General features: G+C 38.4%; 2 protein-coding genes across 4 annotated transcripts in view; one reads left to right on the top strand and one right to left on the bottom strand.

Annotated features, from left to right (window-relative positions):
• LOC311070650 (uncharacterized protein) overlaps positions 1-8,038 on the bottom strand; it is a 101,691-nt gene extending 93,653 nt beyond the window's left edge. For all 3 annotated transcript variants that reach the window (XM_084094652.1, XM_084094653.1, XM_084094654.1), the window contains exons 1-2: positions 7,663-8,038; positions 6,865-6,914 (exon numbers count right to left, since the gene is read on the bottom strand). In XM_084094652.1, the coding sequence (XP_083950778.1) occupies positions 6,865-6,914; positions 7,663-7,723 (111 nt within the window). In that variant the 5' untranslated portion in view covers positions 7,724-8,038. The remainder of the gene's footprint in view (positions 1-6,864; positions 6,915-7,662) is intronic.
• Positions 8,039-11,131: 3,093 nt separating this feature from the next.
• On the top strand, positions 11,132-15,765 carry irx5b (iroquois homeobox 5b). Its single transcript, XM_084095813.1, has 3 exons — positions 11,132-11,522; positions 12,174-12,579; positions 13,403-15,765. The coding sequence occupies exons 1-3, from the start codon at positions 11,301-11,303 to the stop codon at positions 13,888-13,890; spliced, it is 1,116 nt and encodes a 371-aa protein (XP_083951939.1). The 5' UTR covers positions 11,132-11,300; the 3' UTR covers positions 13,891-15,765.
• The last annotated feature ends 3,570 nt before the right edge of the window (positions 15,766-19,335 follow it).

Raw genomic sequence — 19,335 nt, 5'->3', positions numbered from 1 at the left:
ACTCAGATAGAGTAAAGAGTAAGTGTGTTTGGCGTGCTGTCCGAGGAGAGGCTCACAGCTCGGTATTTGACCCGAACCCAGAGTACTCCCCCCGTATACCTGGCTGGGATAGAAACCAGGCGAGAGTGAGGAGACGGGGTGGTGGAGGGATGCAGAAAACTGTCCAGGAACATATGTGAGTCGGCTATGTATATAGGCCTTCGCTCATGCTGATTGGAAAGGTAATTTGAACATGTTCCTCCCGAACTTTACATCATTAAAACGAACCCTGGTGCGATTGCTCTGTTAGTGCGGTTCATCTGAATATGTGTAAACGCTGCCATACCTGGACGGACCAGGACACGGACCAAAGACATGTAAACAAACCAAAAACAGGACATGATGTCACAAGATGTGACACTAAAAAGGACAGAATGCTCAAGCAAACCTGTTTTTATCCCGTCGTGATGTTGCCCATCTCAGTTCAGTACAGGCGTCAGAACCGCGTCTCCTCGCAGATCTTCATTTGTGTGACGAGGGATTCCTGCCTCTGTTTTGACTCCTTTACACATTTTATAAGCTCTTCACAAGTTCTCAGCTGGTTAAGACACCAGCATATGTAGCTACGCACAAACAACGAGCGCATTTAGCCCTGAACACAGCACTGTTTTGGATGTTCAGTAAGTTTCATCTCAAAATAGGCAATACGTGTCATACACGTCATTGTGTTACAGTCATGAAAACAATCAGGTTGTGATCATATCCCTATGCTTTTAGGTTCGGCATCATTAGGTTCGGTGTTAAAATGTCAATGTGAAGGCTAAGCATACCAGGACCAAATGTTTTTTTTGTTTTTTGTTGGTCCAAACCAAACGAAACAAGCGAACTGAACAACAAGTGTGAGCTCACCCTGTGTCCGCTTGTTTGGTGCACACCAGGGTTCGGATGGCAGAGTTCACACTTATTCAAATGAACCGCACTAACAGAGCAATCGCACCAGAGTGTGTTTTAATCAAACCAAACCTGGTGTGAGCAAATCCTAAATTACAGTAAACATATTTATGTCCCTCATGATTTCTCCCCAAGAATAAAAAAAATGCAACATTCCATAAAATCATGACATCCAGTACATAGGAAATATATGTTTATCAGTACAAACCAACATTTGGTAGCCTCAACTGAGTGATACTGTAGCTTAATTCAATCGAAATCTGCAACCCTGTTACCCATTCTGGCATATTTATTGCTCAAGTCACACCAAACCATCATTAAACAAACATTACCGCACTAACTTCCTCTTATCGTCACCATAATAGCATCATGTGCCGTTTTTTGTGCTAATCTAAAACGGGTTGACAAGCACAAATACCCTTTAGCTGAGGAATAACATTTCACTCAACGCCGGCATGATTACTCTTCATTAGCCAGTAATGTGACAGTTTGACAAGTGCAGTGGCTGTTTTAGTCACCTGCTGATGCGTGTGCACGGCCCAGTGGAGATGAGACCTCTCTGGAAGTGGCCATTAACCACAGTTCATCTGTCAGACTTCAGTCCACACTCAACCTCCACTACACTTCATTTGGAAAGAGAAATCCCAGAGGACTTTGTGTCATTTATAGCAGCGGTCATGTTCATTAAGACCTCAGGGGTGGCCATTACAGTGCTACACTTCGTGTTGAGGCTTGTAACCATTTACTTTTTTTTTGTAAAAAATTAGTTCAATCTTTATTTGCACATTCATTTCGTTCTGAAACAAAACCCTCATACAAAATGTTTTAGATTTTTCCCACATACCAGAACCCAAAAACTGGAAATCAACCAGACAAGTGAAGAGCTTCCTTCAATGAGACGTCACATTAAAATATCCCAGCATGCTTTCCACATGTCACAGCTGTTCTTGCCTCCATTTCCACTGGCATGTCATGTCTTTCATTAGACAAGAATGTCTCAGTAAAATGTCCCCCCATTCAAGTTGGTTTAAACAGTCAGGTCCAATGGGTATTCATTACACACGGATTGGTAACTGGCTAGGAATTGTTTTCCAATACATAATGGTCGGATGTGTAATCCAAGCCTTTTGCAATTAATTAAGTAATGCTGTGTGCATGTGGCCGCTTGTACTTTGGCCCTGTCTGGACAATGACTGATTCGTCTTGGACTGAAGAAAATGTAAAGCATTTGATGTTTCTGAATACTTGTGCAATGAAGTAATTCTACTGTTAAATTTGACAGGAATCTCATTAATCTGAAGATTCAGTGTTGGCATAACAGGATATGTGAATGAAATGTAGACCAAACATTGCTTTGTGCGACCACAGGATAACCACATGACTTATTCATGTTGACATGAGAATGATGTGATAAAATTGCTAGCCAACCTTGTCTGTCTAAAGTTACAGTACATTAAAGTTCAACTCCTGTCATGACCATGCAAAGTCTAAACTGTCCGAAAATTTCGTATATGTGTTTTCTTTGTCATTCGGTGGCTCTGAATTGTCAAATGCTTGCTACGGATGCAAAAAACAAATTTGAACGGCCGAAAGTTTCGGAGGCAGTGTGTAAACGTGATTGACACAACATGAGGTCGTATTTATTTTTTAACATGCGAAATTTCGGACGAGTATTTCGGACTCAGGGTAAAGGGACCTTAACTTTTGATGCGCAAAAGAAGAAGAATGGGGCCCATGTGAATTACACAGGTAACACCTGACTAGATATTCATCTGCCTAGAATAGAATTAATATAATATTAATAATAATATAAGCACTTTAACAAACATATAAGCTGCCCATTTCTGCTTTTAAACACTCCAGAATATCTCAATTAAATTGACCAAACTAAAATATTTTCTGTAGTACTGGACATCACAGACAGTGTTGGGGTAACGTAACGCTTTACAAGTAATGTGAGTTGTGTAATCAGATTACTTTATTTTGAGTATCTAGTAGAGGGGAGCATCACTTTTAAATTTACAACATAATATCTGAGTTACCTTTTCAAATAAGTAACGTTACTTTGTTTTCCCATGAATCGCCTGACAGCTCTCCAGTCCCCGAGTGCAGAAGTGTGCGCTGTGAGTAAACATGATGCTTACTGTAGTTCTAAGGCCAGATTTACTAAACAGGGCAAATTAGCGTCAGAGCAATTCCATAAAAGCAATTCCATAAAAGTGGAAAGTTCTGCGTGTGATCAACTCACAACGGATCATTTCCATAATGACCAACATAGAGCACGAGGCGTAAATTAGCATCTGGTTTAACATGCTATTTTTGGGGACGTTAAATAATGGCGCAAATATCAGTAAATTGACTAGAGCAAACCTTAGTAAATCACCTTGCATTCATGATTCATTTAAACATTCTCCTCTCATAAATGTTGCGTCAGAAAGGGAAACTCCAACAAATGCATATGCAATAAGATCAGCTGCAAAAATAATCCTGTCCACGCCTTTACAGCGCTAATTTTTCACCGCGTGTCTTTTCACTGGTTCGCGCTGGAGCAAGCTGTTGAACCCAAATGTGAACATGCATTTACTCATCTCACTGGCACAAAACAGATTCAGTATTCCTCAAAATTAATAAAAACAGTGAGATGCAACCTCAGAATATTACGCAAACCATTAACAATTAAATATATTAATTGACACAAATATACTTTATGCTTTTAATCTCACTTTATTAACCAATGTCTTTGATGCTGACCTTCGATGATCCAATTCAACCATGCCAATCAGCAAAAATGACTTAGATAAGCATCACATTTGTTTATTTTTCTTTTTTTTTTTTGCTGAAGTAATGTGTTGATCTTTCTTCTCCTGAAAAAGTAACGCAAATGTAACGTAACGCATTACTATCCATAAAAAGTAACTAAGTAATGGAATTAGTTACTTTTTTAGGGAGAAAAACAATATTGTAACACATTACTTTTAAAATGAACTTTCCCCAACACTGGTCACAGACGAGCTTAACTTCTAACTCAGGAACATTTCTTGAATAAGCAAAAAAAAAAAACATATTTTAGCCAAAGAGTACTTAAAAAACGTTCTTAAAGTCCTGTAAAGCTTATTAAAGCAGCGAGCAATAAACAGAGAAATTAGACCCGTTGTTATTCCGTGATGACAAGGCTCTGAAAGAAATGTGTCACAATGTCCAGTCTGCAGCTGCTGTGGACACTTCAGTTAATCCAGTGTTCATTTCCATCTACAGATACGTGATCTCCACAACAGCGCCTGAACACTACGAAGCTCAAAGCCACAGAGTCCACCTGGGCTCAAGCACAGTGTGGAACAAGGGTTCGTTCAGCAAGCAGCGGACATGACACGAGTCCCCAAACAACAACTACCTTACAGGATCAACGTCCAGGGCATACAGAAACAAGCAGGACAGGGCTAATCTTTGCCAGTATTAAAGCTCAGGTAAGCTGAGGAATTCCCTGAAGAATGGGAAAAGGAATTCAGCATTAACAAGCAATTGGTGAACACAGATATTTATAACACGGCTTGAGCAAAGTTTGTCTAAAACTGGCACTGTGACTCACACGGCTACAGGGACAGGTTGACTTTTTAACACTTTAGTTTTTTTTTTTACTCAACCTTACATTGTTAGGACAAACTTATTTTTATTTAGTGTAGATAACACTGTATCCACAGCCATGAAAAGAATATAAGATAACATTCAACAGACTGTATCCATCTTTATGAGCAAAGCAACTGCTTAATGAAGTCATGTCACCATAAAACTGACTGTGATGCATCAAATCTGATAATGTTTGTGGAAAGAGAGCATTATTCATGCACCATAATCCTCAATCAATGTTCATTTATAGCCACTGGAGTTATTGACTCCTTCTGAATAAAAGTATCATCTTCCGAAACAAACGATTATACAGTGTAAAAAGTGAAAATGCACAGCTATTTCTACTGATCTGATCCATTATACTTGTGTTGGTCTAACCCGATATATAGTACGTTTGAATCATATTAAATCATATTTTGCACTTTTAACTAATTCAATTCATTTGGATGTCATATTTTTTACCTTTCTTGGCCTTTTTGTTTCATTTCATGTAAGTTGTCCATTTACTTTCAGGAAATCGTTGTTTTTAAAGTTCAGAAAGCCGTGGATCTCTGCAGGTAAATCATATTAGAGCCCTGCACGGGCCTCAAATTTAGGCCCGAGCCCGGCCCTGGCCCGAGACGCTCAGGCCCTAGCCCGACCCGTGTCCGACAGCTCATCAGAATTATCAGCCCGAGTCCGACCCGAGCCCGTTTTTTTTTTTTTTTTTTTTTTCATTACACAGCGGCAGCCTGCCCTATTTGCACTTTTTGCAGCCATTAAATTAGCTCAGTTTTGTTAGTTATGTTTCTTTGTTAGTTATGTAAATTCATGTTTCTTTTCATTTCTTTATTAGGTTAATTTAGACAAATGTTTGGAGCATTTTTATTTTTAAATGACGACCAAGCAAACCGAGCCGACAGCAAGAAAAAAATGTTTGATCAATTGAGCCTCTCAAATCAACGCTATAATACTTACTTGTCTACAATAATCAATAGATATAAAAAACTTCAAGCATATCACACAGACAGTTAGTTTAATAAATATTTATTTATTAAACCACAGTGAGTATTTTTTTTTTTTAATACTGAGGCAGGCTCAGGCTGCTCGCAACAGCGCTTGCAAACGAAATGAGCAATAGCCTATAAACAAATTAAATTAAATAAATTAAAAACAAACTTGCAGATTATCTTACCTCAAAAATGCACCACAGAACATGGCCATTCTTTTTTTCCAGTGGTTTCCAACAGTTAAACGAAAACAAAGTCCAATCAAACGAAAAACATCAGAGGTTTCCAACAGTTAAACGAAAATAGTCCAATCAAACGAAAAGTTAGAACAGTCTCTAACAGAGCATCGTGGAGAAAAAGAATAGCTAAGCATCCACAGTGGAAGGTTTTAACCCAATCCTCCTTTCTTCTATCACAAAATTTTCTCACGCACGCGATTTTTCTCTTAATATTCTCCATTATTTGCACATGAGGTGAATCGTGAGTCGCGCTGATGGGAAACCTTCTGTGTGCGTGAGACAGACTGTCATGTCAGTCTTATGTCAGTGTAACTATAAGATTAGCTGATGGCTATAATGGCCAGTATTTAAAACACGTTTTAAGTGCAGGGCACGTCCAGTTCCCGCGCGCGAGCAGAGAGATTCGCGCTCGGCACATTATATTCCGTGTGCGAGCAGAGAGATTCGCGCTCGGCACATTATATTCCGTGTGCGAGCAGAGAGATTCGCGCTCGGCACATTATATTCCATGTGCGAGCAGAGAGATTCGCGCTCGCGCATTATATTAATGTAGCCTACTTTCACAATAATGCGCTCTCGACATTTGACAGGAAAATAACGCCATAAGTTATGAGGTTACGAAATTTCTTTCTATGTTTGTTTTTCTATCGTCAACGTCAACTTCTCATATTTTTTAAAATTAATGTCTAAAAATATAAAAAGCAGGATAACCCAAAAAAGGCCCGAGGCCCGGCCCGCATTTTAACTATGACGTGAAAATTGGCCCGAAGCCCGGCCCTAGGGGCGTAAAAAAGTCGGGGCCCGTCGGGCTCGGGCTGAAATGCAGGGCTCTAAATCATATATAACACTTTTCGGGGAGAGATGTTTCAAATGAATGATAAGCGTAAAATTTTAGAGGTTCGTCAGCCGTCGAATGGTTTGGGGCTGCAAAACAAACTCAAGCCAGAGGTTGTGGTGTTGGAAAGAGGAGTGTATTGTGTTATGCTATATATAGTGTAAATGTGCATATAATTGCACATTGCACACTATATTTAACATTTTTTTTAGACTATCTTGTCAATTATTGTGTCTGTTGAGCTTACCTTTTCCTCGACTGCAAAAGCAGGTCTTTGTTGGTCCATGGAACTGGCATCTAGATAAAAATGTATATAAAAAATAAAATAAAAGATTAAAACTGCTGAGTGTCAGTGTAAAATAGACACATTTGGAGATAATAAAATGTTTAAATGTTCCAACAGAGAAAGTATTTAGGAAAGTATGCAGGTTAACTGATCTACAGCTATTCCAGTCTTACTTTATCAGGCATTTAAATGATTATGGCAATGCTCTCTCTCTCTCTTGTGTGTGTGTGTGTGTGTGTGTGTGTGTGTGTGTGTGTGTGTGTGTGTGTGTGTGTGTCTGTAAGTAAGAATGCATTCATATACACACTATAATCAGTTGTATGTTCTCATGAATAATTGTAACCATTATGCATTATAATACTTACCCATAGTTATATAAAAGAGTATAATGCATCAACACCCAGTTTCAAGTGTTATGTCAAGTGTTATAATGCATTATTGTAACCATAAATAGTTAAGAATTTGTGGTTACAATTATTCATGGAACTATAATGCATTATAAAGGCCTTATGCATGAATTATACTTTAATGAAACCGCTACAGGCTACACTTCAGACAGTGTTCAGTGCTGCATTAAGCGCTTGAGTCTATTAATAGAGCTCGCAAATGAGATTAGTCACCTCTCTGCATGTTTACATTGTTCAATGAATTCAAGCGATACCTTTATGTTGTGTTGAGAGGTGTCTAGATAAGAGAAGATGTCTATAATAACACCCTGGCCGACCACCACTGTAAGGAGCGGTTTCAGGTGCTCTTTACCTGTTCCAGCAGGCTGTCTCCGCTCGCTCGTGTGTAGTGTGAGAATCAGGTGTTCCTCCATCTTCGGTCGAGAGGTCGTAACATTCCCGGTCTGCCTCAGTCGGGTTCGTGGAAGTCATGTTAATAGTGCAGGGAGTCCTGAGCGCATGATGTCAGAGGATCTCGCGCTCAGAGGATTACCTCACCTGCGTCCTCTACTGAACTCAACGCGACGCGACACACCGAACGCGCGACGCTTCGTTCATAACAACACAGCGGCACTGCAGGGGGGCAGCGAATATAACTAGAAGTGTGAGCGCTTTCGAAAGGGTGCAGAACTAACTCCAGGAAAGACATGTTTATTAGCGGTAGGCCTACTGTTGTTAGGCGCATGCGCGGAGTTTGCAGGGGGGCAGGGGGAGCATTGCCCCCCCTGTTGGCTGAAACGTAATTGCATTTTCTCAACAAAAAAATAAATAATAATTGCATTGTTTAAAAAAAGATATTATAAATATTTTAAATAACACAAAACAACTAAATGGTGGTAGGTAATACATCTGATTTCATATACTGCTTTAGTAAAAAAAGCTAGCATTTAATAGCGTTGTAGTTATCTCGGACTCGTTACACCAAAACTGTAAGTTTTATTTCTCTTCCAAATAACTGCTTAAGCTGGAGAAACTCAACACACTGCTTTCAATATGCTGTTCAATATGTTTCAAAAGTGGAGAGTATTGAGTGTTGAGTGACTGTTCATTTTTCCCGTGTCTCAAAATGTTTTAAATGTTTTATGAAGTACAACAAAATGCGAAATATATCTTGTTTTTTAATCACTCTCATTGCCACAATGTATTTCCGCCACAATTCCGTCAGAATTGCGTGATATAAAGTCAGAATTCGGACTTTTTTTCTCGCAATTGCAACTTTATATCACGCAATTCTGACTTTATAACACGCAATTGCGAGTTTATATCTCGCAATTCTGACATCGTTTCTCACAATTGTGAGATATAAAGTCCAATTCTAAGGGGAAAAAAAGACGGACTTTTTTTTTTTTTTTTTTTACCTCAGAATAGTTTACAATTCTGACTTTATAACACGCAATTGCGACTTAATTTCTCAGAATTGCGACTTTATATCCCGCAATTGCGCCTTTATATCTCACAATTGCTACTTTATTTCTCTGAATTGCCACTTTATTTCTCACAATTCTGACTGCAATTGTGAGAAAAATAGTCAGAATTTCGAGATAAAAAGTCGCTATTATTTATTTATTATTCAGTGGCAGAAACAAGCTTCCAACAATGTGTTTTGAAAAAAGGAAAGAAAAACTTTAAAAATCTTCCTAACTGTGTCCGAACGAAGATGCGATGCGAAGTCAAGTGGCTGTTTATGCAAAGTTCTACCTGTTTACAAATATGATTGTATTGTTGTAGCCTACTGTTTTTTTTATTGGGTTAACAATTTATGTTTATTTAGCATGTTTGTTTTGTCCATATGTGCTAGTGCTGAGTTCCCCAATTGATAGGCCATGCAGGCCCAGCTGTTACAATGTTTTTTTTATTTTTTATTTTTTTTGCCCCCCCTGGCTCGAATGTCAAACTCCGCCTATGGTTAGGCGGCGGCGCCTCAATTGCGTCGCTTCCAGACAGTGTAAACACGTAACATTCGATGCGCACTCCAGAACATGACTTACAAAGCGTAAGTTAGCTAGTTGAGTTTGCATACTGGAATGATTTCTATTTTTTCTCATTGCCGGTGTTCTGTGTCCCACCGTATAGGGCCTATACGTAGCCTATATTATTGGTTATGGTTACTGTTGAGATTAGGGTACGATGACGACAGCGCCTACCTCGATTACAATTTTTTTTATTATTTTTATATATATATATATATATATATATATATATATATATAGACTATAGCCTATATATATATATATATATATATATATATATATATATATATATATATATATATATATATATATATAAACGATAGCAATTAGCTATACCTAGGCTATGTTATGGAAAATAAACCGCTATAATAGCATGCTCTAGGTGCGTTCACACGGGAAAAGTTATAGCGTCCAAGAACAGTTCGACGGAACGCACGGAAATGGATCAGAACAGCTTTGAGGCCGTTCTTTTATTTCTTTTTTTAGCCTATTATTATTATTATTATTATTATTATTATTATTATTAATCTGAACCATTCACATATAGTGATTTCAAAACCAGTTGGCGCAGAAAAATGGACCAGCAGGGTACAACTGGGCTAAAGGCTCACCTGATTGCAGAACAAAATATATAATTATATGTTTGTATTGAACATTTATTGAGCAACAGATTTTGTGTGAAAATAAATCATAAAAGTGGTTTATTTTGTTTAAAAATCTTATACATATATGAGATTGTAAGGTGGGCCGTTTACTCCACAGACACACAGGGTGAAACCAGCATGCATGGGCCAAAAGACACACAGTAGCCAATTGATACAAATACTTATATAATATAATAATTATAGCTAAAATAATATGTTTTTAATAATGTGTAAGTTAATTGCCTACTTGTTCAAAACAATCACTTTAGCAAAGTTTGCACTATTTTCTGTTTATTTTGAGATCCCATAATAATTTAATTTAGATTTACAGTAGTAACATTACATCATATCATATGATTAATATCATATTTTTAAATATGATGGTTTCATTATAGCCTAGGCTAATGATTATCTCTAAGGTGGACACCCAACTTATTTATATAGGCCTAATACATGATATTTACCATCTGAATCTGAATCTAACCATGTCATGTCATGACAGCAACAGTCTGTCCCAACAGCAGGGGCGTCTTTTACCCCAAAATACCTTTAGGATTGTTCCGTTATAAAAAAAAAAAAAAAAAATGCTTTAATTAGCTTGAACAAAACTTAAAATCATTAACAAGACATTTATCTCAAAATATAGTCAATTTTAGCGATTTTAATTTGCTAGTTATCTACAACATTTTCAGAAACATAAAATATTAGATCAAATTAGCGCAGAATCAGAATCTTGAAAAGCGGGAGTTTGGGAAAGTTTGTGTGCCATCTAGTGGTTTAGAGGGAAAATCAAATCAAGGAGCCTTTTACCCCGGTGCATCTTTAGCCCCAGTGCGCCCTATACGCATGTGTCCCGAAACCTATTTTTACAAGGTGAATTTTATCCTGTTATGGCATGTGCTAAAAAAATAGAAAGTTTACTTTATAGATGTTAAAAAAATAATAAAAAAAACGGCTTCAAGAATGTGTCCTGTGTGAACTGCACTTATGTGAAAAAAGATGCGTAACTTGCGCTTGAGGCATTGGGCATTTAAAACAGAAACGCAAGAACGCGTGTGTGAACGAGAGAGAGAGAGAGAGAGAGAGAGAGAGAGAGAGAGAGAGAGAGAGAGAGAGAGGAAAACTCAGCTTGAGCTTTTCTTTCCCTCTCCTTGAGGAAGCGCGCGGACCTCGAGACTCTTCCACCGTTAACCGAAGACACTTCTCACTGCTCGTTCAAGTTCTTGATACCAGGAGTCGATCAGCTTTGCATCTCTGATTTGTTTCCCCTTCGATGGCTCATAGGATGAGTGTCCTGGCTCTCGGGCTCGTGAGGAGACTGTGGCAGTGATCTGGTCATGGCGTTTCCACAGGGATACTTGTACCAGTCTTCGCTGTCCCTGTACTCGTGTCCCCCGTACGGCCCCAGCGCGGTCCCGGGAGCGCGGGCTGATGATCTGGGACGGTCCTCTAGCGGATCTGCTTTCGCCCCGTACGCGTCCTCATCCTTCACAAACACTGCACTCTTCAACTCCCTCCAGTACAGTCCCGAGTCCACCGCCCCCTTCACTTCATACGGGGTGAGTTTACTTCAATAAAGACCATGTTTGACTATATTTCAGCAGTCAGGAGTTCATCAGTGTTTATTTTTATTTGTTTTATGATTATGCATTCCAGTGCCTACAGTTCAAACTTTTTATTATAGGCTAATTAAAACTATTAGCAGGTCGATTTCACCTTTTTTTTTCATGTAGGCTATTGCACTTATACATGTAGCTGTCTATAAAGTGTTTTTTTTTTGACGACGCCAAAATTATTATTTTTTTACCCTTTATCACAGTAAATTAATTAGCTTACATTTGTTTTTGCACTTTAAACTTTCATTGGGAACGCAGTAAACAAAACCCTTCAAAATATAGTTAACGAATAGTGTGCATTAATTGCTGAATTTACATTCTATCCCTCGGAATATTAATTGTTTTCATTTAGTTTTGCTTACTGGCATTTTTTTTTTTTTTTTTTCCCGTTGGGAGCTTTCATATTAACATGCTTCATCATTAGATCGTTGTGTGAATCTAATCTTTTCAGTGTGATTAAGTTCATTTTTATCACCCTGCATGTCACATTTTAACAGTAGCCTAACAAGAAAAGTCTAAACAAACAGATCATCATGAAAAACAGATAGATATGCTTTCCTCCACGATTGTAATCTTTATGAATTCCTCGCCCAGGGCTCCCCATACGAGTCTTCTCCTGGCATGCCGGGCTCCATCGGCTATCACCCGTACGCCGGTCCCCTGGGCGCGTACCCGTTCGGAGATCCCGCGTACCGGAAGAACGCGACGCGCGACGCCACCGCCACCCTGAAGGCCTGGCTCAGCGAACACAGGAAAAACCCTTATCCCACCAAGGGCGAAAAGATCATGCTGGCCATCATCACTAAAATGACCCTCACTCAGGTGTCCACCTGGTTCGCCAACGCCCGGAGGAGACTGAAGAAGGAGAACAAGATGACGTGGACGCCACGGAACAGGAGTGAGGATGAAGACGAGGAGGATAGTATTGATTTAGAGAAAAACGATGACGACGATGAGCCGCTCAAAACAGCCGAAACAACACGGACGACCAAAGATTCAGGTGTTCATTTCCCCCCATTATTATGTGCGCGTGGTTGTATTGTTATTATATTTCGTAATTATTTTTGAACATATGCCAGTGACAAATAAGGTTGTATGAGATGACAAGGTAAAACATTTTTTGTGGTTTAACCATCAAGTAAAAAAGGAAATACAATTATTGCATGAATACACATGAGTGCAACTTAATCATTATTTTCAATAATTATAATAATAAACTTCTGGAACTTGTGGGTCATGAATAATACGTTTTAATATTTAGTGCCTTTACAAGAAAAAATGAAATATCTATTTTTTTTAAAAAATCAATAAATAATGACCTTGACAAAACAGTCACGAGGGTCTACAGGGGTTCTCTGTAAAATAGGCCTACAATTTCCTGTTTTATTTCTTCTTCTTTCTTTCTTTTTCTTGTCACGCGATGACAGAATAATCTCTGTATGATTAAACCACATTGTCTTCATTTGGCGGACGAACGTTTAGAAACAAATCATATTGAATATCTATATGCCTAGTAGTCTATAACAAATAGGCTACAATAACACAATATTTTGATACAAAACAAATTAAAAAATAGATTTGCAGGCTTTTAATTACACTTTTTTTTCTGACAAGTTCTAGGCCTATGTGTTTTTGTTTGTTTGTTTTTTGCCTTCACATACATCTTTACCTCCCTTTTAAAGTCTCACAAAAATATTTAAAACATACTTTTTATTGTAGCCTATTTTTAATAACTCGATTGATTCGGGGGAAAAAAAGAGCATCTGTTGTTGTGTTGTGTTATTTATAATATTAACGCACGCGCCTTTGTCATTCCATCGCAGTTGGCGACGAGCGCGCGGGAGATCGCGACGACGCGGCGGAGAGCGTCATCATCGACTGTGAGGAAGAGGAGAATCGGACAGTCTCTGAGTCTCCGGTGCCCACGACCTCCTCTCCCCAAAACGAGCTGAGTGAAACCAACAAGACGGCCCTCGGTGAAAACTGCAACGCCACATCTGTCATTCATTCTGCAAACCCGACCCCTAAACCCAAACTGTGGTCTCTCGCTGAAATCGCTACCTCGGATAAGAGAGCCGACGCGTCGTCGCCCGCCGGGTCCCCCGCGCAGTGCCCCTTCCCCCCCACACGTTTCTACTACACGTCTCCGTTCTACGCGGGATTCACGAACTACGGCGCGTTCGGCTCCGCGTCAAACTCAACGCTTCTGAACGGGATTAACCAGACTGTGTTACACAGAGCGAGGGACAGCAAGCTGACTCAGGAGATGAGCAAAGATCTCACACTTCAGCACAGGAGGCCGAATATTTAGTGCTGGTATAGCTATTTATTATAGGCTATTATTTCTGGTTTGAACGGAACGGCAAATGAAAATCTCCGAAAAAGCATACAACTTTTTTAATATTTAAAAAGGAAATGGTATTGAAATATTCTTTTTCTTTACATAGCCTATCTATTGTAAAATATTTGTGCAAGAGGCCAAAGTACTCATTTAAAAGATTTTTGTAATCTCTATCAGCTGTTAAAATGAGTTCAGTTATTGTTTTAACGGATCTTTGCACATTACAAACTTTGATCATGTGCCATTTTGCTATATCTTGTCATATCGAGGGAAAGATTTTTTTTTCAAGCAAAATTTCCTAATGCATCAGTGGTATTTTATTTGTGCCTAGTAGCCTAAAGTATGCATATGCTCTCTTGAAACTTTAAACACATAAATCACACCCATTTTATGAAGAGATTTTGAAATAGATGTGTGTGAGGTGTGAGGTGTTTTTATATGAACAGAAGAGGAACTACAGGGTTGGCATCAGGTCCATTATCATGACTGTCTCTGCTCTGAAGATATCAGTCAAGAACATTTAGTAGCTGCATTTTCTTTTCTTTTCTTTCTTTTTTTTCTTTTTGCAGCCAAGCTATTCTTCATATCATCATATTCTGACCCCTTACGGATTATTCTATCATCTGTTCTTCACAGAATGGTGTGCAGTGCCTTCCTGATTTGCTCTCAACTGTGCTACACCTACATGGACTGAAAGAAAACACTCAACAACTGTAACCATGGCCTCCTGCAGGCATAATACACAGGATAAATTGTACATTTAAATAGCACAAGTCAACATTTATAGCAGGGGGATTATGGGACAGTCCTCTTAAGTGGAGGAGATATTAAATTTATGCTCCATAAAGCATCCTCTCATGAAAAGTGTGTTGCTTTTTTCCTGCGATGCGGAAAGAGCGAGGGGCTAAAAATGTTCAAAGACCATTTTAAAAAGGTATTAAATGTGTAAATTCAAAATTTAGTAAACTCTTTGCAAGAATGACAGGATTAGCACAGATTCCCCATTCCTGCAGTCCGACATCAACAAACATCAGAGAAGCGACTCAGGCCCGTGGCTTACAACGCTTTTGTACACAAAACCATGAAAAGAGGCAGCGAGGACTTGAAAAGCTCTCCAATCCCTCCAGTAAATTCGAAGTCAGGGTGTATATTTATACTTGGCGCAATGCTATTTCACAATTCAGTGAATTCAAAGCTTTGTAACTGAAGAAGCTCCGTCCAAACTATCCAATCATCTTGTGACCAATGTCACATTCAACGCAGTCATTTTATCGTTTCATTGCTTTACAAGGGGTTTTAGGGCAGCTAGAGATGAGTTTTCTTTCGGTCTCTTTCTAGACGTGTAAACACAAAATATCCCCAGTAATTGCTGTAAAATGGGTTCTGAGCGCACAGCTGATACACTTACTTCTAATACGTCTTTCATCTAGCTCTGTTATTGCCAGCTGTTTAACATGCTCTTATACAGAGCCAATGTTGTGCTATCTCCGGTTTTAATAACATGTAATGTGTTTTTAATGAATTACTCTTTCTTTGAAAAAAAAAACTTTTTTTCTTCTTAAACTGGCAAGGTATCAACATCTGATACTGTACATCAGGGATTTTTTTTTTTTTTTCAGGGATATGACAAGAAACTAGTTTGTAGAAATGTTTTCTCTCTCAAAAATAGACTTGCACTGACAACAATGATTTTTCCTGTGAAAATATCTTCTAATATTCCTACACCTAAAAATAAATGTTCTTTATGACATTGATGTTCCCATTAACATGGAATCCTCCCACTGCACAAGAGTGGGAAAAGGTTCTTTAGATTTTTAAAAATGTTCTTCACACAAATGAATAAATGGTTCTATTTAGAAACGTTTCTTCTTTGGCACCTCTGCAAAAACCCCATTTCGGAAGGATTCATTTTAAGAGTGTGTCATAAATATCAGTCTATGAATAGTGGACAGTCCTTATAGAGGTGAGAGAAGATCTGTGAAAAGCTCATCCACTCTTAATCAATACAGGTGGGCCGTTTTGAAGCATGCACGCTTTTGCTCTTAACTAAATGTAGGGCTTTTAAAAGCATTGATTTGGAGCCGGTCGATGGGGTCTGAGGGACTGTTTTCCTGCAGTGAGAAGATACTAACATAGGCCGTTGATGAACCCATGCAACTCTTCTGGAGTTAAACCATGATTGGCATTTATTAAATGTTTTACTTTTTTGGGGGGTGCATTGATAAATGTTTATTTTTATTTAAACTCGTTCCCAATCATTATGTCTCTTGAGTGGTTCTCAACTGGTGGGTCGTGGCCCAAAAATGGGTCGCAGGTCAGATCTGTTCTCAAACAGCAGGGGAAAGATGCTAATGTGAATTTAAATGCAACCATAATCGTGCGTAGGATAGGAATGATTCTCATATTTTCATGTGTTGTCAATGATGCACTTTCCAATCAAATCAGCAATTTGTGGCAAATTCATCTGTCATTTGGTTGAAGCTATATACTGTAGTCCAATTATGCAGATGGAAATAGGTGATGTGTCTTTTTTGACAACCATGAACAAAAAATAAATATGGTAAAATATTAAATGTAAGTAATTTGCAACCATATGAACAGGTTTGTGTTGAGCACAATGCGTTTTATGTGATTATTAGGCGTTGAAGGCGTGAAACCCTCGAAATTCAAAAGATAAACAACTTTAAAATAATAATTTATATAAAATAACCTATTCAGCCTATGTCATGTAAGTAATTCTGCATATTGCTGGGTGATTGCAGTTTATGGTTATTTGATTTTAAGGACATAATATACAATATTATATATCTGAGTGCTAAAGCAACACCACTGAGAAGCACTAAACAGCGGGATTCCCATTTAAGGGTGAATTATTCTTGCCGTTATCATTCATTCTCCTAACAAGCACGCCCTCCACTGTATGATTGTATTACACACTGACAGTCCTCCAGGCCTTTGGCAAATAGATTTCATTTAGGGTTGAAAATGGCCAGTTACGCTGATGGCTCAATTGACTTAATAATAGATGGGAGGTAGTCTCTAAAATAATATTGACTCAAGCAGTCCCGCACGCTGAGGAGGCTCAGAGAGGAGGCGTTTTAAACAGACAGCTGCTCCAGCCTCGGGGCTCGTCTTTAATTGAAAGCATCATTAGGAGCCTCGGAGTCCCTGAGCAACTGCAGTCCTCGCGCGCAAATAACGCCACAAACCACACACGCGCCCGCGTCGACGCGTGCCACAGTCAATGAGAGCCTCGCGCGCTGACGGATGATTGGCTAATTAAGACATGCCATCTCATTGTCTTTGTGTGTTTGGTTATTTACATCAAAGACTGTGAATAATTTAGTACACCTGGAGACAGGAAACGATCCGCCCTGTTTGTAATGGGCAGAAAGAATACCAGTTCTGACTGTTTTGTGTGTGTGAAGTGAATTGAATTGAGCATAATAGTGCCTTGTGAATAAAAGTAGCATGTTAATAATTGAAATATAGTTTGTCTACAATATAATGAAAGCATGTAAGGGTTTAAAGCATGTAAACCCTAATGCTCAAAAATAATTAATTGGTTTGAGTATAAGCTAAACTTAAATCATATGTGGAAGGCATAGGACCATAAAATGTGTGTCCTATCATTGCATTCGGTTCGAATACAATGATTGGACGAACATTTTATGGTCCTATGCCGTCCACAGATGATTTAAGTTATATATACATTATATTATAGTTATATATACATTATATTGTATATATAAACATTAAGACCACTTAAGTTAGTGATTGTTATCAGGATATGAAGAGACTTTCAAGCAGCATAACAAAAAAATGTTTCTGGAACAAATCGTCAACCCTGCATTTAAATGTATACAAATTCACTTACTCAAATACTTCAAGTTAAGAGCAATTAAAATGTATGAGAACAAAATAAAATTCTGCCAGTTCTGCTTATTTAACCTTTGAATTTCCTAACTTAAAAAAATGTATTTAACTGATTACCTCAAATGTTTTGAGTTTTGCCAACTTATTTGGGTTTACAGTGATTTTATGATATGATGATGTCTGGAGGATAGAATTCACACAAAAAAAATCATTCTGGTTAATGCACTTTTGAACAGGGTGTGGACAAAAACCACTAGAGAAAACAAGCAAATCAAAGTCTTAGTGATAGGCTACTCAGAGAAATTTTGACATGCTCCCAATGTGAGACATATAGCCCAGTCTTCTCTACTCATAATCAGTTCATATGTACTTTTCTGTCTGATTACATTATTTTGTGTAGGTATATTCTTTAAACAGCACTGAGCTGAAATCACATTAATATAAAGTGCACGAAAAGTGCATCCGAGATGAGATTAGCGCGCATCTTTACACCGCGAGGAACACACGAAGCATTTGCTGCAACACACTGACTTTGTAAACTAATGCATTCATCTCATCTGTTAGAGCATTTAGTTAAGCTGAAGGAAAGAGAATGTTATCCGGGAAGCCGGAACAAAGTTTGAAAGGCAGCGCTCGCAGGTTTAATATCGCTATATCACAAGCACTCCCGCATTACATCTGTAAAGCAACGCATTCAGCAAGAACAATTGACAGAGTGCCTCTGTATTCACAAGGGTTGAGTTATCATATTAAAAATACATTTATTCTAAGTCAATTTTTGAGATTGTTTGGCAGTGCTGGAAACAATAACATCATGGAGGACTCCATATTCCTGCCAGCACCCTGGGGTAGCACTATATTTCTTTTTGATGTGATTAAAACACAATGATGAATATGGTTTGCTTTGTAGTTGAATAATGTCTGAGAAAGCGAGACTGCGCTAGTGAATGGATTCCTTCATCTCAAATGGAAAGACACAAATATATGATTACATTTTTATCTATTCTGAGAGCGCTTTAGGTGATTTACAGTAAATAGTGCGGATAAAAGTTTTACATATATTTGAGGTTGCAGGTATTACCAGCAGCGGCTCATCCATTTTAATATTAGCCAAGCTGTTTTTATTATAGCAATTTTTCTTTTTTACTTATAGGCAATAGATGGATGAATTATTATTGAATGGAGGCAGCCTTTTCCAAACATCTCGATTCAAGTTATAGTCACCTAGGGAGACTACTTAGCAAACAAACCAGGCAGGAAACTGCAATGAATTAATAATCAAAAAGCGTATGAAAGCCGTCAGAGAGATGTTACCCGGCTTGTGACAACTTTGCCAGATACTGCATTCATGAACAGAAAGGAGCCCTGTCACCGCATGAACCTCTGGCAACCTCAAAGACCGGCTTTGCTTCGAGAGAAAGGTCTCCTAAAAAACTGAATAAAGGAATCAGATTTGTCAAGTTCTGTACAATATTTGTGACAAAATTTGTTTAGATAAAATACATATGCAACCTTCAACTGAAAACATGACATTCAGAA

The sequence above is a fragment of the Abramis brama genome (genome assembly GCF_963993115.1).
Source record: "Abramis brama genome assembly, chromosome: 20".
Taxonomy (NCBI): domain Eukaryota; kingdom Metazoa; phylum Chordata; class Actinopteri; order Cypriniformes; family Leuciscidae; genus Abramis; species Abramis brama.
The sequence above is the reverse complement of the archived record's forward strand: the minus strand, read 5'-3'. Positions and strand labels throughout refer to the sequence as shown.